This window comes from Perna viridis, chromosome 6 (assembly GCF_037379345.1).
Source record: "Perna viridis isolate PV_CMFRI_1.1 ecotype Kerala chromosome 6, ASM3737934v1, whole genome shotgun sequence".
Lineage (NCBI taxonomy): Eukaryota > Metazoa > Mollusca > Bivalvia > Mytilida > Mytilidae > Perna > Perna viridis.
The window spans coordinates 4369925-4385220 of NC_142450.1; the positions used below are offsets into that span (position 1 = coordinate 4369925).

General features: G+C 32.1%; 1 protein-coding gene across 8 annotated transcripts in view; it reads left to right on the forward strand.

Moving 5' to 3' along the window:
- Window positions 1-15296, forward strand: part of LOC148613281 (uncharacterized) — a 46550-nt gene that overhangs the window by 7216 nt on the left and 24038 nt on the right. For 3 of the 8 annotated variants that reach the window (XR_015923320.1, XR_015923319.1, XM_088586604.1), the window contains exon 2: window positions 13405-13988. Coding sequence is in view for 1 of the 8 variants with exons in the window: in XM_088586604.1 (XP_088442730.1) it covers window positions 13506-13988 (483 nt within the window). In the remaining 7 variants the exon portion in view is untranslated. The other 5 variants (XR_015923318.1, XR_015923323.1, XR_015923321.1 and 2 more) reach the window with 5 other exon arrangements.

Consider the following 15296-nt stretch of genomic DNA (forward strand, 5'->3'; position numbering starts at 1 on the left):
ATACATGTATTCTGTACACAATACAATTCATATCGTTTTATCTGTTTTATATTATTTCAATATGTTTCTGCAGTTTAGGGAAGAGCATTATTATTCTGAAAACAATGAATGCACTTGATATGAATATTTCGTGACATTTTCCAGTAGTTTATTGATTACCATGATTTGTTTGTATAAAGGTTTGACTATTGATTTAAAAACTAATTCGTTAAATTATTATGTTTTCACTCGATTTGCTTAACACTGTATCTATAACTATAGTAAGGAAGGGCCTTATGAGTGCAGTTTCTCCGAGTAATAATTAATCATATATGGTAAAATACCCAATAATTTTTTTTCGACATTTAAATCGTATTAGTGCATCAGGTTATCCATGAATGATTTGGAAAGTAATATAATCAATGATACCTGTTAAAAATATTCATCTTTGTTATCTTCTTAACATTAAATTACAACTACTAAATGTACAACTCATGAATGAAATAAACTCTTTAGGATCCCCGATTCCCATCGCCACAGTGTCTTTTCCCAATTTTAGCATCGCCAAATTACCCATGCGCATGTTATCATTCCCTATTTTTATCACCCCAGTGTCCATATTCAATAGTAATATTCCCAAATACCATCAGTGGATGCATACCATTCCGTTCCAAACTGATCGTCATCGTCTCCTTTCAAATGTCCAACCGAGATATTTTCCGGTCCCATCGCAACATTTTTCATACGAAATTGTAACATTCCTCATTCACACCTCTATTGCACATTGCACGCAATCGGACTCCGACTTCGAAATGTCAACTCCGACAATAGTATGATACTGAGATGAGTAATTTCAAAGAGTAATCAAGGGAACCAAGGTTATAGCGGTAATAAAAAAAATGTAATCCAGGGACAAAGACCAGACATGGAAAACAGACATACACAACAAAGAACATAAAGTAACTGAAATCATACAAACAAAGTACCAAAAGTAAATGAGCAACTCGGACTCCACTAAAAACTGGGAGCATGGACTACCATTTAAACTACCATTTAAAGGGATCGAATACATCTTGATGTTGTTGATCCGGATGTTTTCTGTTAAAAAAATGTAATGATCATTATAACATGAAATATATGTTTTTGACGATATCGTCTAATCATACAAAAATTGCAGAATCAGACCTTTAAGATCTCGCAAAGTCATATGGCAACGCGTCACTGCCCACTCTTGTCGAGTGGTGAACATGTCCTGTTGACCAAGGACTAACCACTGGAAAATGCCAATGTAATTTTCTATTCATATTCTCAGACACACTTTATCGCACACCTGGTTTTGCCAAGGGATTTGCCAGAGAGATTATTTCAACATTAAAAATAGAACTTTCTCCTATTCATAGTCTTCATTCACAACACACGAACGAGTGATTAAAAAATTGAAATTTCCCACCACGTCCCGGGAAATTAAAATGTCGCGTGAAAACCCCAACGCTTACCACGCTTACCATGTTAATCATGTTTACAATTGTTATAGTTGATCAATTAAATACTTGTTGATTTACGAATGCTATTTCATATTTTAAAAGATTAGTTGGTAGTGAACCAACCGCAGTTAAATTTTAGATTTTAACCCACTCGCTTAAGCTCGTAGGTAAAATCTATAATTTAACTATCTCGAGTGGAGACATCCTGTAATCCCCTCGAGACCAGGGGAGACTCTATATATATCTGAATGTAGAGTATATATGCCGGTAGAACAACAGTCGGAACTCTATGGTTCTACGACTACACCTACGTCGTATGACTAGGACTCGTCTGCAGACATAATAATCCCATTTTCACAATTCAACATGCATGTAATGTAATTAACACGGTTATACAAGTTTACTTTTCTCATTGTTATATTGACCGGCATGTAATTCGAAATCCCCATTGTCCGAGCGCTATGCATAATTCTCCAAAAATCATATGCATCATTCCAATTGCTCCAGGCATGACTTCCTATATCCAAATGCCACAGTTAATTGACATGTATCTCGTTCTCGGTGGATAATAAACAAGTCTCTATAAAGGGTTTCAACTTTCGACTCATAGTCTTTTCTTTATTTTCACGGATTTGGTCAATCTACTTAACACCATGCATATTAAATAGGCATAAAGTTAGATAAAATGAACATTCTTTATTTTAAGTATAGCCACCAACAAACCAAATGATGGAAATTGATTTACATTTTTCATTGGTAAAACTATTTCTCATGTCAATTGCTGTACAGATAACAGTGTCAAAAACATAATTTTTCTAACATTCTATTGAAAAATTTCTGAGCTATGCCAGTGTTGCAGAAACCAAATATTGGTCTTTTCAAATAGAGAAAGTATCCTTGAGTGATGTACATTGTCAGAACACTGGGGTTTTGATCGTAAAGTTGGACAAAAAAACATGACATTTATGAGATTCTCCATACAATTTTTTGACCCCATATTTGTTCACCTTGATTTAATCTTCTGTTATATTTGTTAGGCATAGCAGATATGAATAGATCTTTCGACGGAAATAACTTTTTTAACCTGAGCGTTAAATTTCACTTTTTATAACTGAGTTTAAAAAAATTATTTTAGAAATTCGATGAATAAGCTAGAATGGTTTATTTTGATATGCTGGGAAAATGTTTAAAAATAATTCACACATTACCTATATACGACTTGTTGAACCTAGCTTCTTTCGATTGTATTAAAAATGACAAATATATATCCATTGACGGTTAAAAATGCAATTGTATGTGTTAGAAAATTATTTTTAAATTATTTTCTAAACAATTGACATATTGTTCTATCGAAAAGCTGTGGTTTAACATTTTTTGGCATATATGAAATGTTCTGTCAGGATATATGTTTAATCAATCGAAAAGATCCTGATTTGTACAAGATAGACACGCTCAGACGAGATTTTAAGGATGTTAACTGCTCATGTTAAGTCGATTTTTGTCAGATTTTCGGACTTCTTAGGTTTTATTCATTTCATAGCATTATTACTTTTTGCCTGTTGACTACCACTTTTCAATTCATAATTTTATTAAACACCCCTCGAACTGTTGTTTTGAAAGTTGCTTTTGGAAATCCTTGGTATTTCTTCAACATTTTTGTATAATAAACCTGCTCAGACAAAACCTATGAAAAATGCAGAGAAATCCATTTCCCGCTAAAATTTCAAATGCTTATATCTCATAAACGACCACACTGATATTTCATTCTTTCCGTTTAGCATTGTTCTATCATGAAAAATCTTAAAAGGTTTCACAACTCTTTGAATTTTGTTATTTTCAAATAAACCGAACAGCATTAACCAATAAAGCAATATCAATAACAGGCACGTTTTATGCATGCCTACAATTCGGACACAATACTCCGACGTAACTATACATCTTTCTGAAAAGGTGATACTTCCATTCCACCGAGTGATTACAGTCCCTGAACCGATCCGTGCAACAAAAAATTGCGATCGGTCATCAATCATCAATCCGTCAAACCGATCCAACTGGTGATCGCATCAAGTTACCACAGAACGGTCAATGTATTTAATGGTTTTTGTAATTTTCTTTGTCAATTGTACACATATTTACATTATGTAATAGATCTAAACATCAATTTATACTTTTATTTTAATTCTTTTATTTAAAACAGATTTTACGTCTTTTTACATAACAAAACTGCGATTAGATCAGTCACCGGTCATCGGTCCGTCAGCAATCAATCAGTCAACGGTCATCGATCCGTCAAATCGTTGCGCGGATCGGTTCAAAGACTGTAAACAAATGACCTCCAATACCAACGAGGTGATTTCATTCAGTAGATGATAGAAGTGGATTAATATAAATTTTGAGGATTTATGCTATACAAAATAATCAAACAGATTACTTTTGAAAAGGTAACAAAAAATTTTGTTTAAAACGTTTTCTAAAAAATATTTTAAAATGTTTAAAAAATGTAACGTATTTTCTGTTTTAACTTCATGATAAATCTTGAACGAAGAGGTAAATAATTGCGTGCAATTTCAAAATAAACCTTGAAAACAAATTCATTTCTACAGAATGAAATCAAATAAATCCATTATCTTATTATCAAATGAGTTGACATTTACTCCTTTAGTGTAACAATTTAATACAGGTAATATAACAGATTAAGCAAAATTTGAAAAATTTGTTGCCATTTTATAAAATTTGATATAAATTTGATTTCCTTGTTTCATACTACATCTCTTTTTAAGTCGGTAACACACAAAAATATTAAAAAAATAAGGAACACGCTTTTTTTTTAGTTTTGCTAACCCTAGATAAGACGCACTTTACACATGTATATTTAGTGTAAGTATTTGTAAGGATTTGCCAAAATTGGAAAAATCTGAAACATACATGTGCATGTCAAAACCCAACCGATAGGACAATATACATGCACTCAGTGATGCTTTCTGTATTTGAAAAGATTATTATTTGATCTCTGCATCACTGGCTTTGCTCAGAAATTTTTCAATAGAATGTTAAGTGTTTTATATCCCGTAATTGTCGTAGTAATGTTCACCTGAATGTAAACTGTAAGTATCTATTTAATCCTTATCGACGCTTTCAGCTTTAACCGTGATATCTGTTTGGCACTCTGCATAGTTTCATCCTTAATCACATTTGGACGACAAATATATACATTTAACAATTGTTTTCTACTTTGCATTATTCTTAGTTGGAACAATACCTAACGGTAACTATTAAAAACAGGAAACGCTCCAAATATGCATACCATTTACACCATAAAAGAAAATCTACAAGATTTGATTTACAAATTATGGGGTTAACCAACAACGGGAAATTGCCGATTATCTGTGTCAATTTTAACAGGTGAAATTCAATTAAAGATTATTTAGTGATTTTCGATTTACGATTGTTTGTTTATTTAGAGTACAGGAATGCTGCTCACGTAATATAATTATAATCCTGATCTTCAATACCTTATATTCACAGTAAAGTCCTTTACACTGCTTTGATGACTTTTGACATGAAGTCATAAAAAGTAAAGATAGATTTTTTATAATCCCGTAATCAGTTCTTATTTCAGTCCAAGCTAAACCATGTGTTAACAAAATCCAGGTTAGACGTTGTCATCATCTTTAATGGTTTCCAAGATCCAGGTATAACACGCTGTCATATTTAACGATAACACTAGATATGTATTACATAATCAAAAAAGTGTTATCAGTTTTAAATGCAAATTTGCAATTGTTCGTATTGTTCACTCCACTCATTCAGGCGTGTTTTAAAGTGAATTATCAGTAAGTATGCTATTACCATAGTAACTTATTTGAAATGATCTGAAAATAGATTCAAGCGATGAGCAATAGCATATAAAATGAATTGTAGGTCAAAAAGAATTTTGGTGGAAATATATACATGTAAAATCAATATGAAATTTGCGTTTCTTTTTACATATTATTCTCCGTTTATAAGATCTATAAAGTAGTTTTTGTCATATTTCCTGAATGCAAACCATTTTAGCAATATGTTCAAAGGGATGTTACCCACCAACAATCTGGTTGCTGGTCTCCTTTGCTTTGGGAAAAGGTAAATAGTAAGCATTTGTTTAGAAACATAAACTATTGTCACTTCGATAAGTACCTGAATGGTTTGAAATAAGTTATTTTAAAATATCTAAGTACTTACAGCGGCCGTAATAAATTGATTATTTGAATTTGAAGTATACTGCTGTTCATTGCTGCACTTTGTCAGTAAACTGTTGGAAAACAAATTTGTAGAAAGTGACTCCCCTTTGCTTAAAATCTTGAAAATCGAAGCCAATGTCAGAAATATGAAAAAAGACTATTCTATGCCCAGAAAGCTATAATCAACATTTCTCTATCAACCACAGCATAACTGTTAGAATATAAATTTACATTTTCATCAACCTTTGTAAATAAGATCAGATTCACGTTTTTTTTACGGATGGACAATCCAAACGACTTACCAGATTTTACTTACTAACAATGTGAAGGGTATCAGACATGCTTAACCTTCCGGAGCGCCTGATGTCACGTTTGTTTTTTATTTCAGTTTTGTGAAGACTGTCTTGTTTTCCTAATTTTCAGTTTATATATGGAACTATTTTATAATGTAATAAACATTGTGTATGCAGATTTCCCTTGGAATGTCATGTCTTTGTTTCAAATGAGTTTGCCTATGCTTTGACACTGTTTGTTAAAATCAGGTAATTAGTACACATACACCAATAATTGAGTGCGACTTGAAATTTTTTTGTTTCTAAAAATAGCTCGTGTTAACAAAAGACATACAAAAGATAATCCTTATTTTGATAAGTTAAGTCTTTGTGCATCTTACACAAATACAGTCCCTGTATGGGATAAACTTCCCACTTGCCCCATCCCACATTCCACATTTTCCCCACCCTCATTCCCCCATACCCCATTCCCCATAGGTCCGTTCCGTTCCCCATTGTATTTCCTGCTGTCCATTGCCTATTACCAATTCAGAAAATAAGAAGTAAAGTAAATTTTCTATCAAACACATACAGTGCATTACGATGCACAAAGTTTTGTGCTACATGTATCAATATTAATTTTAGAATCTCACCACCAGTTCCGGAATTACGCGATACTTGCATTGTGAATTATCGCAACTCCGAGCTACACGTGAAATAATCATGCACAATTTTTTTTTAAAACTACAGATATATGCATAAAATGTGAACGAATTTAGTTTTTCAAATGATTCTTTATTTCATATTAGTAATGGTAAACAATAATTTCCAATGTATACATATATTCAGTCAAAGTTCCTCAAAATAACATATTTCTGTAAATGGTATGGGTGCAAACAAATTTAATTTCAATGATGGACAAATATTATTCTTTGAAATGTTAAAATTGTCAAAATAAGCATCATATATGTGCCTGTGACTCATTAATCTCAGTTCAATTTATCAAACATAACATATTTCTGCAGATTGTAAGGGTGCAAACAGTTTCAATTTTAATAATAGTAAAAAATTATTGTTTAAAATATTAAAAAAGGCAATATTAGTATCCAGTTGGTGATTGCGACACTTATATTTCAGTCAAAAATCTTCAAAATGACAAATTTGTATGTAACACTATCAATATTCCTATCAGTCAAAAACAATTGTATACAATGTTAAGATTGTCAATATCTGTATTGTGTGGATTGCTGTAAAACATACATTTCATAACAAATTCTTAAAAATTAGATATTTTTGCAAGTTGAATGAGTGCTTACTCTTAAAATTTCCTTAATGGTCTTATATCATGATTTAAAATGTACAAAGTATCAAAATATGCATCACTCTAGGTGCCAGTGAATAATTTTCAACATTTGAAGCTAAAGATTCAACATCATAAGAAACATTTTCTATAGCACTCGAAGTTGGTTTAATGAATTCAGAAACCCCAGTCCCATTTGAACAATTGTTAAGCCAAGACTCATTAACTGATATCCCTTCATTTCTAAAAATAGAACTATTTTATACCAGATACTTAGCAGCATTGAAAACCATGTTTGGTCTTATCATTTCATATGATACATGCCTTTTGTAACATTTTTTTGTTTTTTAACTTCAATGGTATTGTGTAATTGTCATTAAGCATACGTGGAAGTTTCTTAATAGTTTTATCAACATCAACAGGTACATTCACAACATTACCCTTTACAGCCAATTGACCACCTCTACATTTTTCATATATCTACATAAACGGTATTCTTGGTGCAACTAATTTTCCTCTAATTGAGTCAAATCAAGCTCTACAGGTCTTTCAGGATAAGATAGACCATTTGCTTTAGGAAGGCCTGGTATTTTGCCTTGTTTTAAATTTGAATCGCAAAAATGATAGAGCCATTGTTGTTTATTTTCATGATTTTGATAAATTCGTTCTAAATTCTTATTACATGCAATAAATTTTTTTACCATAACAGAAGTCAGCATGGTGACACTATTTTTAACCATGTTTGATAACATGAGCAGCAAACATATTCTGGACCATGTGATATAGCTTTTTTGAACTTAGCTATGACACTTGTATCAGATGTGACAAATGTTCTAGCTATTTTTCTAGGTGTAATAATAGGAACATTTTCACTGGAGTCTGTTGTAGTTTCCGTGTCTGAGGTTGAACTGGTCTCGTCCTTTCAATGGCAATAGAACTGTTAGAGTGAATAATTTCAGTTTTTTACAAGTTGGTAGACGATTGAAGTATGACCTTCACTTTCACTTGTAAACAATGAAAATCAAACTGACTTTCACATAGAGGTCTTTTTGACAGTGAACGCACTACAGTTCTAATGAATGAACACAACATGTCAACATTATTAGATTGAGTAAGTAAAGTGACCATTCTCAACACAGAAACCATTCTCATCCCTACTATGTGAGTCAAAATAATAAATATTTTCACCAAGGCGACGAAATGCCATTGCATAACCTAATGTAATAAAAAATAGCATTGAATCTTCAGTAAGAACTAAACTAAGAATGCATGTTTCCAAGGATAAAACATTAATTGCAGCATTTTCAACAAATGCATCGTTTAAACAACCTGAATATGTTGATTGAATTTTGAAACTGAAGTACTTATTGGAAAATGACACATAAGGAGGGAAATCAATTGGATGCAAAATGTCATGTGTCACTGAACCAGTTTGTCAGAGCTCACTTTATAGTTTATCTGCAAGGAACATAGCTTGATGAAGCTCATCTTTAGACCAATTTATAGTTTTCTGATTGGTAGTCATTTTATGGAAGACAAGACAATTGGCGAGACATTGCTTTCCTCTTGATGATGGAGGAAATATAGGTGCGTCATGGCGAAAATCATCCAGAAGAAACATTTTCATATCATACAAAAATGGATGTGCATGTACTGTGTGTATTTTTCTCTCATTTACTGTTTAGCTAAGCATAGGAGAAAAACTTAAATAGTGTATACAGAAGGAAATAACCCAATATACACAGTGAATTACGTCACAGCCTTACAAAAATGTGATAACTGATATGATGAAAACTATATCATCATTGTTTCATAAATATTGATTGTGTTCATTCTCTTGGAATAAGTATGCTGAAAACTACCTCAACTTGGGCTCATGAAAATCAAATGCCAATATTAATTATCATAATAATTCATGTACATTGTACATGTCATACATTGATACATGACATAAATCTCAAATTCTGTTCAATCAAAGGCTCAACATTTGGCTAAAAAAAGCTCATATTAGCTCAAATATAATTCGATAAAAATATGCTAAAATTTGTCTCAGTAACATTAGCTCGTTTAAACAAATGTCAGTATCAATCATCATGTACATGTCATCAAAATTATGATACTCAAATTAGTTATAATCAAAGGCTCAATAATATTTTTGTCTTGAGTTTCGAGAAGCAGTTGTACACGAACATGTAAGTCTATGCTCAATATTAAAACTTTGTAATATTATCCTACCTAAGTTTAAATAGCATATCTGCATGTTTCCAGGGGATATTTGATATTTCGCAAATAAGTACACAAAAACATACTTTCGAAATCTAGTCCGGTAGGGTATGCATTTTTCTCCGTGAATCAGATAAGTAAATGCAAGGAAAAATAGCAAACAATGTTAAGAGTATAAGAAATTCTTATTTAATCTGAATTTCTTTTATGAAAAATAAGAAGACAGCGGTTCACAGATAAATACATGGAATTTAAAAACCATTGTTCAAAATCGCTAAAGGGCACTTAAAACATAAATTGCTATAAAGAGATGAAAAGAATATAACTGATGGGATGGCTGTAGTTTTACATAAAAGTCCTTGAAAATATTTAGAAATTACGACAAATAATTTAAATCTTCCGATGCCGTTCACTTCAATTTCATATGATGCCTTACATACAATGTATTCTTCGCGATGTATGACGGGTGACAAAAAAATTTAAAATGGCGGAAAGGACTGTTTTGAGCTTTTGAAAAAATATATCATTTCTGCATTACAGTTTTCTAATTGATTAATTAGTAACAGCTAAAACATGGAATCGAAATTAACCAGAAGTCTATCGATTTTGAATAAATTAATTAAACATTTCAACCCAGTGCGAAGTTTTCAAAATGGCGGAAAGTGACCCTATAACCTTTGGGGACGCTGTGGTAAGAGTAGAGGATATGACTTGACTCCAAAGGTTAAACACACAGGCCCCTTTGTTTTAATTCATAAAGAATTAAGATACGAATACATATTCTTTGCACCGAAGATAAACTTTCAAGTTTAACTACTTGGTTAGCACTGGGGGTATCTTGGAAGCAATATTCGAAATGGCGGAAAGGGACGCTTAAGACAGATTGAAGAATATACAACAAAGTACACGTTACGGGTTCACCTCTTCTTGTAATTAAATTTACTCACACAAGCTAGAAAAATGAAAAAGACTCTTTATATATCATATGCAAATATGTTTCAACTCAATACGATCATTTTTTTTTCAAAATCGAGGAAAGCGACGCTTTGAGGATGCTGTCGGAAGATTCGGGAAGTAAACTGACAAATCCATCTTTTAAGGGTATAAACACATAACCTATTATATTGTCTAAAATGCATAAGAATGAATATTCTTTGTACCAATTATACCTTCAAATGTAGTATACAATTTCCAAACTTCTCGTTGTATCCCTGCGGGGGTCTATCTGATGCTGACGCTGAGGCTGCAAAGAATCTGGGAAGTATATGTGATGTCACGAGAAATAGTTCGGATATGTAGTTAAATATCCAAAATGTACCACAAAAATTCTGTTAAAGTTGCTTTTTTGATAACCATTTATGTCAAAACTATTATCTTTCATTTTCATTAGAATGTATTGCTCAAAGCAAACTCTTCTGTGCAAAATTGTTTTTGCGTATGAATATTAAAGTTGTGGCTTAAATAGGAGACGCCCTCAATTTGACGCTAACAGATTTTACAAGCTAAGTGCTCTTGCGACTGCTATGTCAATACCGATCTGCGATCGTTAATTGACTTCTATAAGTTTATTTTATCGTCCCTGTATAAACGTGATCAGCCGGAGCAGTATAGCGAATAGAGTCGTCACATTCTGAAACGTTGTATAATATTGATTTGTTGTGACATGTATCACGAATTTGAACCTCTATCCTATATAATGACACCAACATCACAGAAAAAATGCCCCTAAAATTGGTTGCATTTTAGTGCATTTTCAATGATTAAAAGATAATAAGACACCGTAGAATATTACAATGTATACATAAGTATTCTTTACTGGATAATAAATAAAATAAACACAACGTTCTCGATTCAATCTGCAACATGGGCTTTGCAAAATGAGTTTTCACATATTTAAACTATTAATTGTACTACCGTTTCCGGACAATTTGGCTACTTCCCTGACTGCTTTATGAACATAGACACATGTAAATTATTGAGTCTAACTTACGTTTTGATGAACAAAACTTAAAAAACTCAAGAATATCATTAAAAGAGAAGGGCTCTGATAAAGACTTTTAAAAACGGGGTATACTATTGTTTGCTATATTTACTGTCTATAACTTTTTTGCGGCGTAAACCTACAGAGCAATTGTAGTAAGTGGTTTGTGTATTGAAGTGTGCGTTAATACAGTTGTCATATTTTGACAAGGTAGAAGAATTACCAACCTATAATACCTACAATAAACGTTTGATTCAATAAATTGCAGTTTGAGAGCAAGTTGACACAATGTAAACTTTAAATTGTTATAGAGAAAATAAAACATCAAAAGTTATAAAAGGATATCCGTGATTCAATCTTTCCGCCCACGCCGCCATCCCGGATCTTCACGAAATAAATCGATTTAGGCATTTGACTGCCTTATAACATATCGCTGTGGACTCAAACCTAACTTTTTGAAAATTTAGGACAAGTGGGATCCATGGACCTTTTTGTTTGAGGTTAGTTTTCAGTTATTATGGTCTCCATTTAAAACAAAAAATAAAAATTAGGACTGTTACATGGTATTCCTTTCTCTCACTGCATTTTATTTTCTTGTAAATACAATCTTTCTATATTTATTTGATTAAATGCAAGGCAAACAAAATTGCACAGATATTAAATAGATTATAATACACTTAACTGAAAACTGGTTTCCAAACAAAATGTAATTTAATTGCAATATTATATTTATTGTACTTTGTGTTTAATGCATTTTCAGGGCTATACTTAGCATCCATTTCGTAAGATTTAATTCATGAATCGCATCTTGAAAACTTTTTTTTCATTCGGCCTCCAGGAATATATTTGTTGTCATTCAAACATTGTCTGATATACACGGTAGTCAAGAATGTAGTTTGGCATAAAAGACCTGGTCATAAAACAAAATCTTTGTAACAAAGTATAAGAGCATCTGAAAGATAAAACATATTTTTCAGTAAAATTCTTCAAAATGACTTTACGACAAACATGATGACTTTTCATTCAAAATTGTCAATTTTCCTTTCATCTGTAGCAACATCCCTTCAGCACCTACATATTATCGCAAATTTTGTGAGTCCGAACACTTTTAATTTCCTAGATGGTTAGTATAATTAAACTTTCGTATAACATATCATATAGGTTGCAGAGTTTTGTCGAATGTTCCGAGTGAAATAAATTTCGATAATTCACACTGTGAGATTAATTCGGTAATTTCACTCTCGGACTTTCTCCCGCCAAATCTTTGAAATCAATCCGCCGTTCACAAAATTTGAAATTTGTATTGAAAATAGCAACGAATAATTGAGAAAATCTATATAATAAATAGGATAAAAGCAATATCGCCCTTCGCTCTCCGCTCATCACTCAATAACTCATGACTCAACTTAGAAAGTTGAGCCATACAGGGACTAAACAAAATAAAACCATAACAACATTTTTTAAAGTCGATTTCCCCATATTAAATCACTATATTTAATGTACATTCCCTAAGTTAATAGAAGGGGATGTTTATTCCACACAAAACCTGAATTGCTTAATGTCATCTAATAAAAAGAATACTTGCATTTGGACAAATTTTGACGAATTTCGAAAGAATCTGATACATGTATGTCACATATAAAGGCGGATGTCATATTTATAATGTCAAGAATAATGCAAGTTTTTACTTGGAGAGTTCAATAATGACGTAAGCATGCAACTCATTGACCAGATTAGTAGGTCAATTCAGTTCATCACTGTTACGTGAATATGTATACAATATCACAATGTAGCAAAACTCTCGATCTACTTATTATTAATGCAAAATGGATCGATCGATCGGAGTTTGTAGTTTTCGTTTCGACTTTTGTTAACATTTGTAAGAAAAAAAAAAGATGAACTGCCAGTAGGCTTCTATGAACATCATAGTCTGTTTTCATTTCAGAAGCACTGAATGATGGGTTGAGATATTTGTTCACTAAATACCTAGTTCGAAACAACATGATGCCGAATTCTTATCCAGGAATATATAAATGAATTTCATTCATGTTGATGAATTATTGGTGGAAAAGTCTTTTGATTATTTACATCACGGTTCAAAGCAGTATAGACTGCGAGCTTCAAACAAAAGTAAGTAGAGGTGTATACCATCTAGATGTCCAAAACCTCGTACAAATAGCAAATCCGAATTCACAAAACATAATGAAGTGGGTAGTGAATGACAGAAAAGTAAAAACTGACCGTTTTACTCTTAACATGGAACGAACACAAATAGAATTCAAAACTAAAGGTTCGGTGAAGGTAGAGTTGACAATGACAGTTGCCATTCTCAAACATCCCCAAAACGTCTTGTTGTGCTTGAATTTAGCAACAGATAGTTTAGAAAGTACGGAACAAGAATGTCAACAGTTTAAGTTTGTTGAATCTCAAAATGGTGTCGTTACTACAGTTGGAATAAACTGGATATTTGATGTCAATTCAGGTGATAAGCTAGAAGTTGCCGTTGTTGGAACCGAAATGATTAAAAAGGTTAGCCAATTTAACAGACTTCTGATGTACTATATATAATCTGAATATTATGGCAATACGTTTGTAATAAATGTTGACAATTGTCTTCGAAGTATGCCTAGATTTGAATAGAAAGCATTAGTATTTTTATCCATACAATCATTGTGCATTTTGAATTTAGACGTACTGACCTCCGCTTGAAACTAATATTCCTCAACATATCATAAATGTTGGTAGATTTGCTAAATTTTTTATTTATTGGATATTTAATTGTGGTTAACCTAATAAAGCAGATACTCTATGTACTTCTGGACTAGGACAGACTTAAACTAGTCCGACCAGTTAGACAAAAAATTGTAATGCACATGCTCATAGAAGCAACACTTGAACACATATTCTAACTCTGAGCAAACCAACCTTTTCCCTATCTCCGATATCATACTTGCTTGACAAATATTCAGTGACTGCCAGTTTGGACAATCTAAAATATTCTCAATAGAAATTCTCTCTAAGGACCAAAATTAAGAATAAACAACAAGGGTCCTATATTATTGATTTTATCTTTATGAAGTTATGCTGGCATGTAAACGTGGAAAACAAAATCACTTAATATTGTTTTAATCCTGTTGCCATGGTGACCATCAGAGACATTGCGATATACTCCTGGAAAGTTCATTCCATGCTATTTTCTATTCTTCTGTTCCGATGGAAACCGTAACGGAATTTAATTAATAACTTTGTTTTGCATGAATTAAGACTTATATCTTAAAGAGCAATCAAATGAACCAAGAAAACAGACAAACACGACAAAGAGTATACAGTAACTAAAATGATACATACAAAGTAATAAAAGTAAATGAAAACTCGGACTTTATTTTAAACTGGGAGCATAGACCAGTTGCACAGGTAGGGTAAGCGTCCTCTGCTTTTCTGGAAACACTCGAATATCATTTGTCATAGTTGTAATACTGCTGTTAAAATACGAGGTCCAAAAGGGTAAACCAATCTTTCAAAAACGTTCTATTTTGCATTGTGAGAATGCTTTCTTTATATCAATTTCAAATTATGGAACACAACAACAACTTACACCGGCATCTATGTAATTCCTTTAAATGTTACAAAACATCACCATTACTCCAAATTTTATGAGAAAAATATTTGTTTTTTTAATTTCCATCAAGGGGTTAAAATGTCAGAATATAGTCAGGATATACCTATAAGATAAAACAAAATATATCTTGTGGTGAAAAAAGGTCAAGAGAAAAAACATGTATATTTAAACAGACATTACGAAGATGACCTTGACCATGATAACAGTTTTAACCTGCT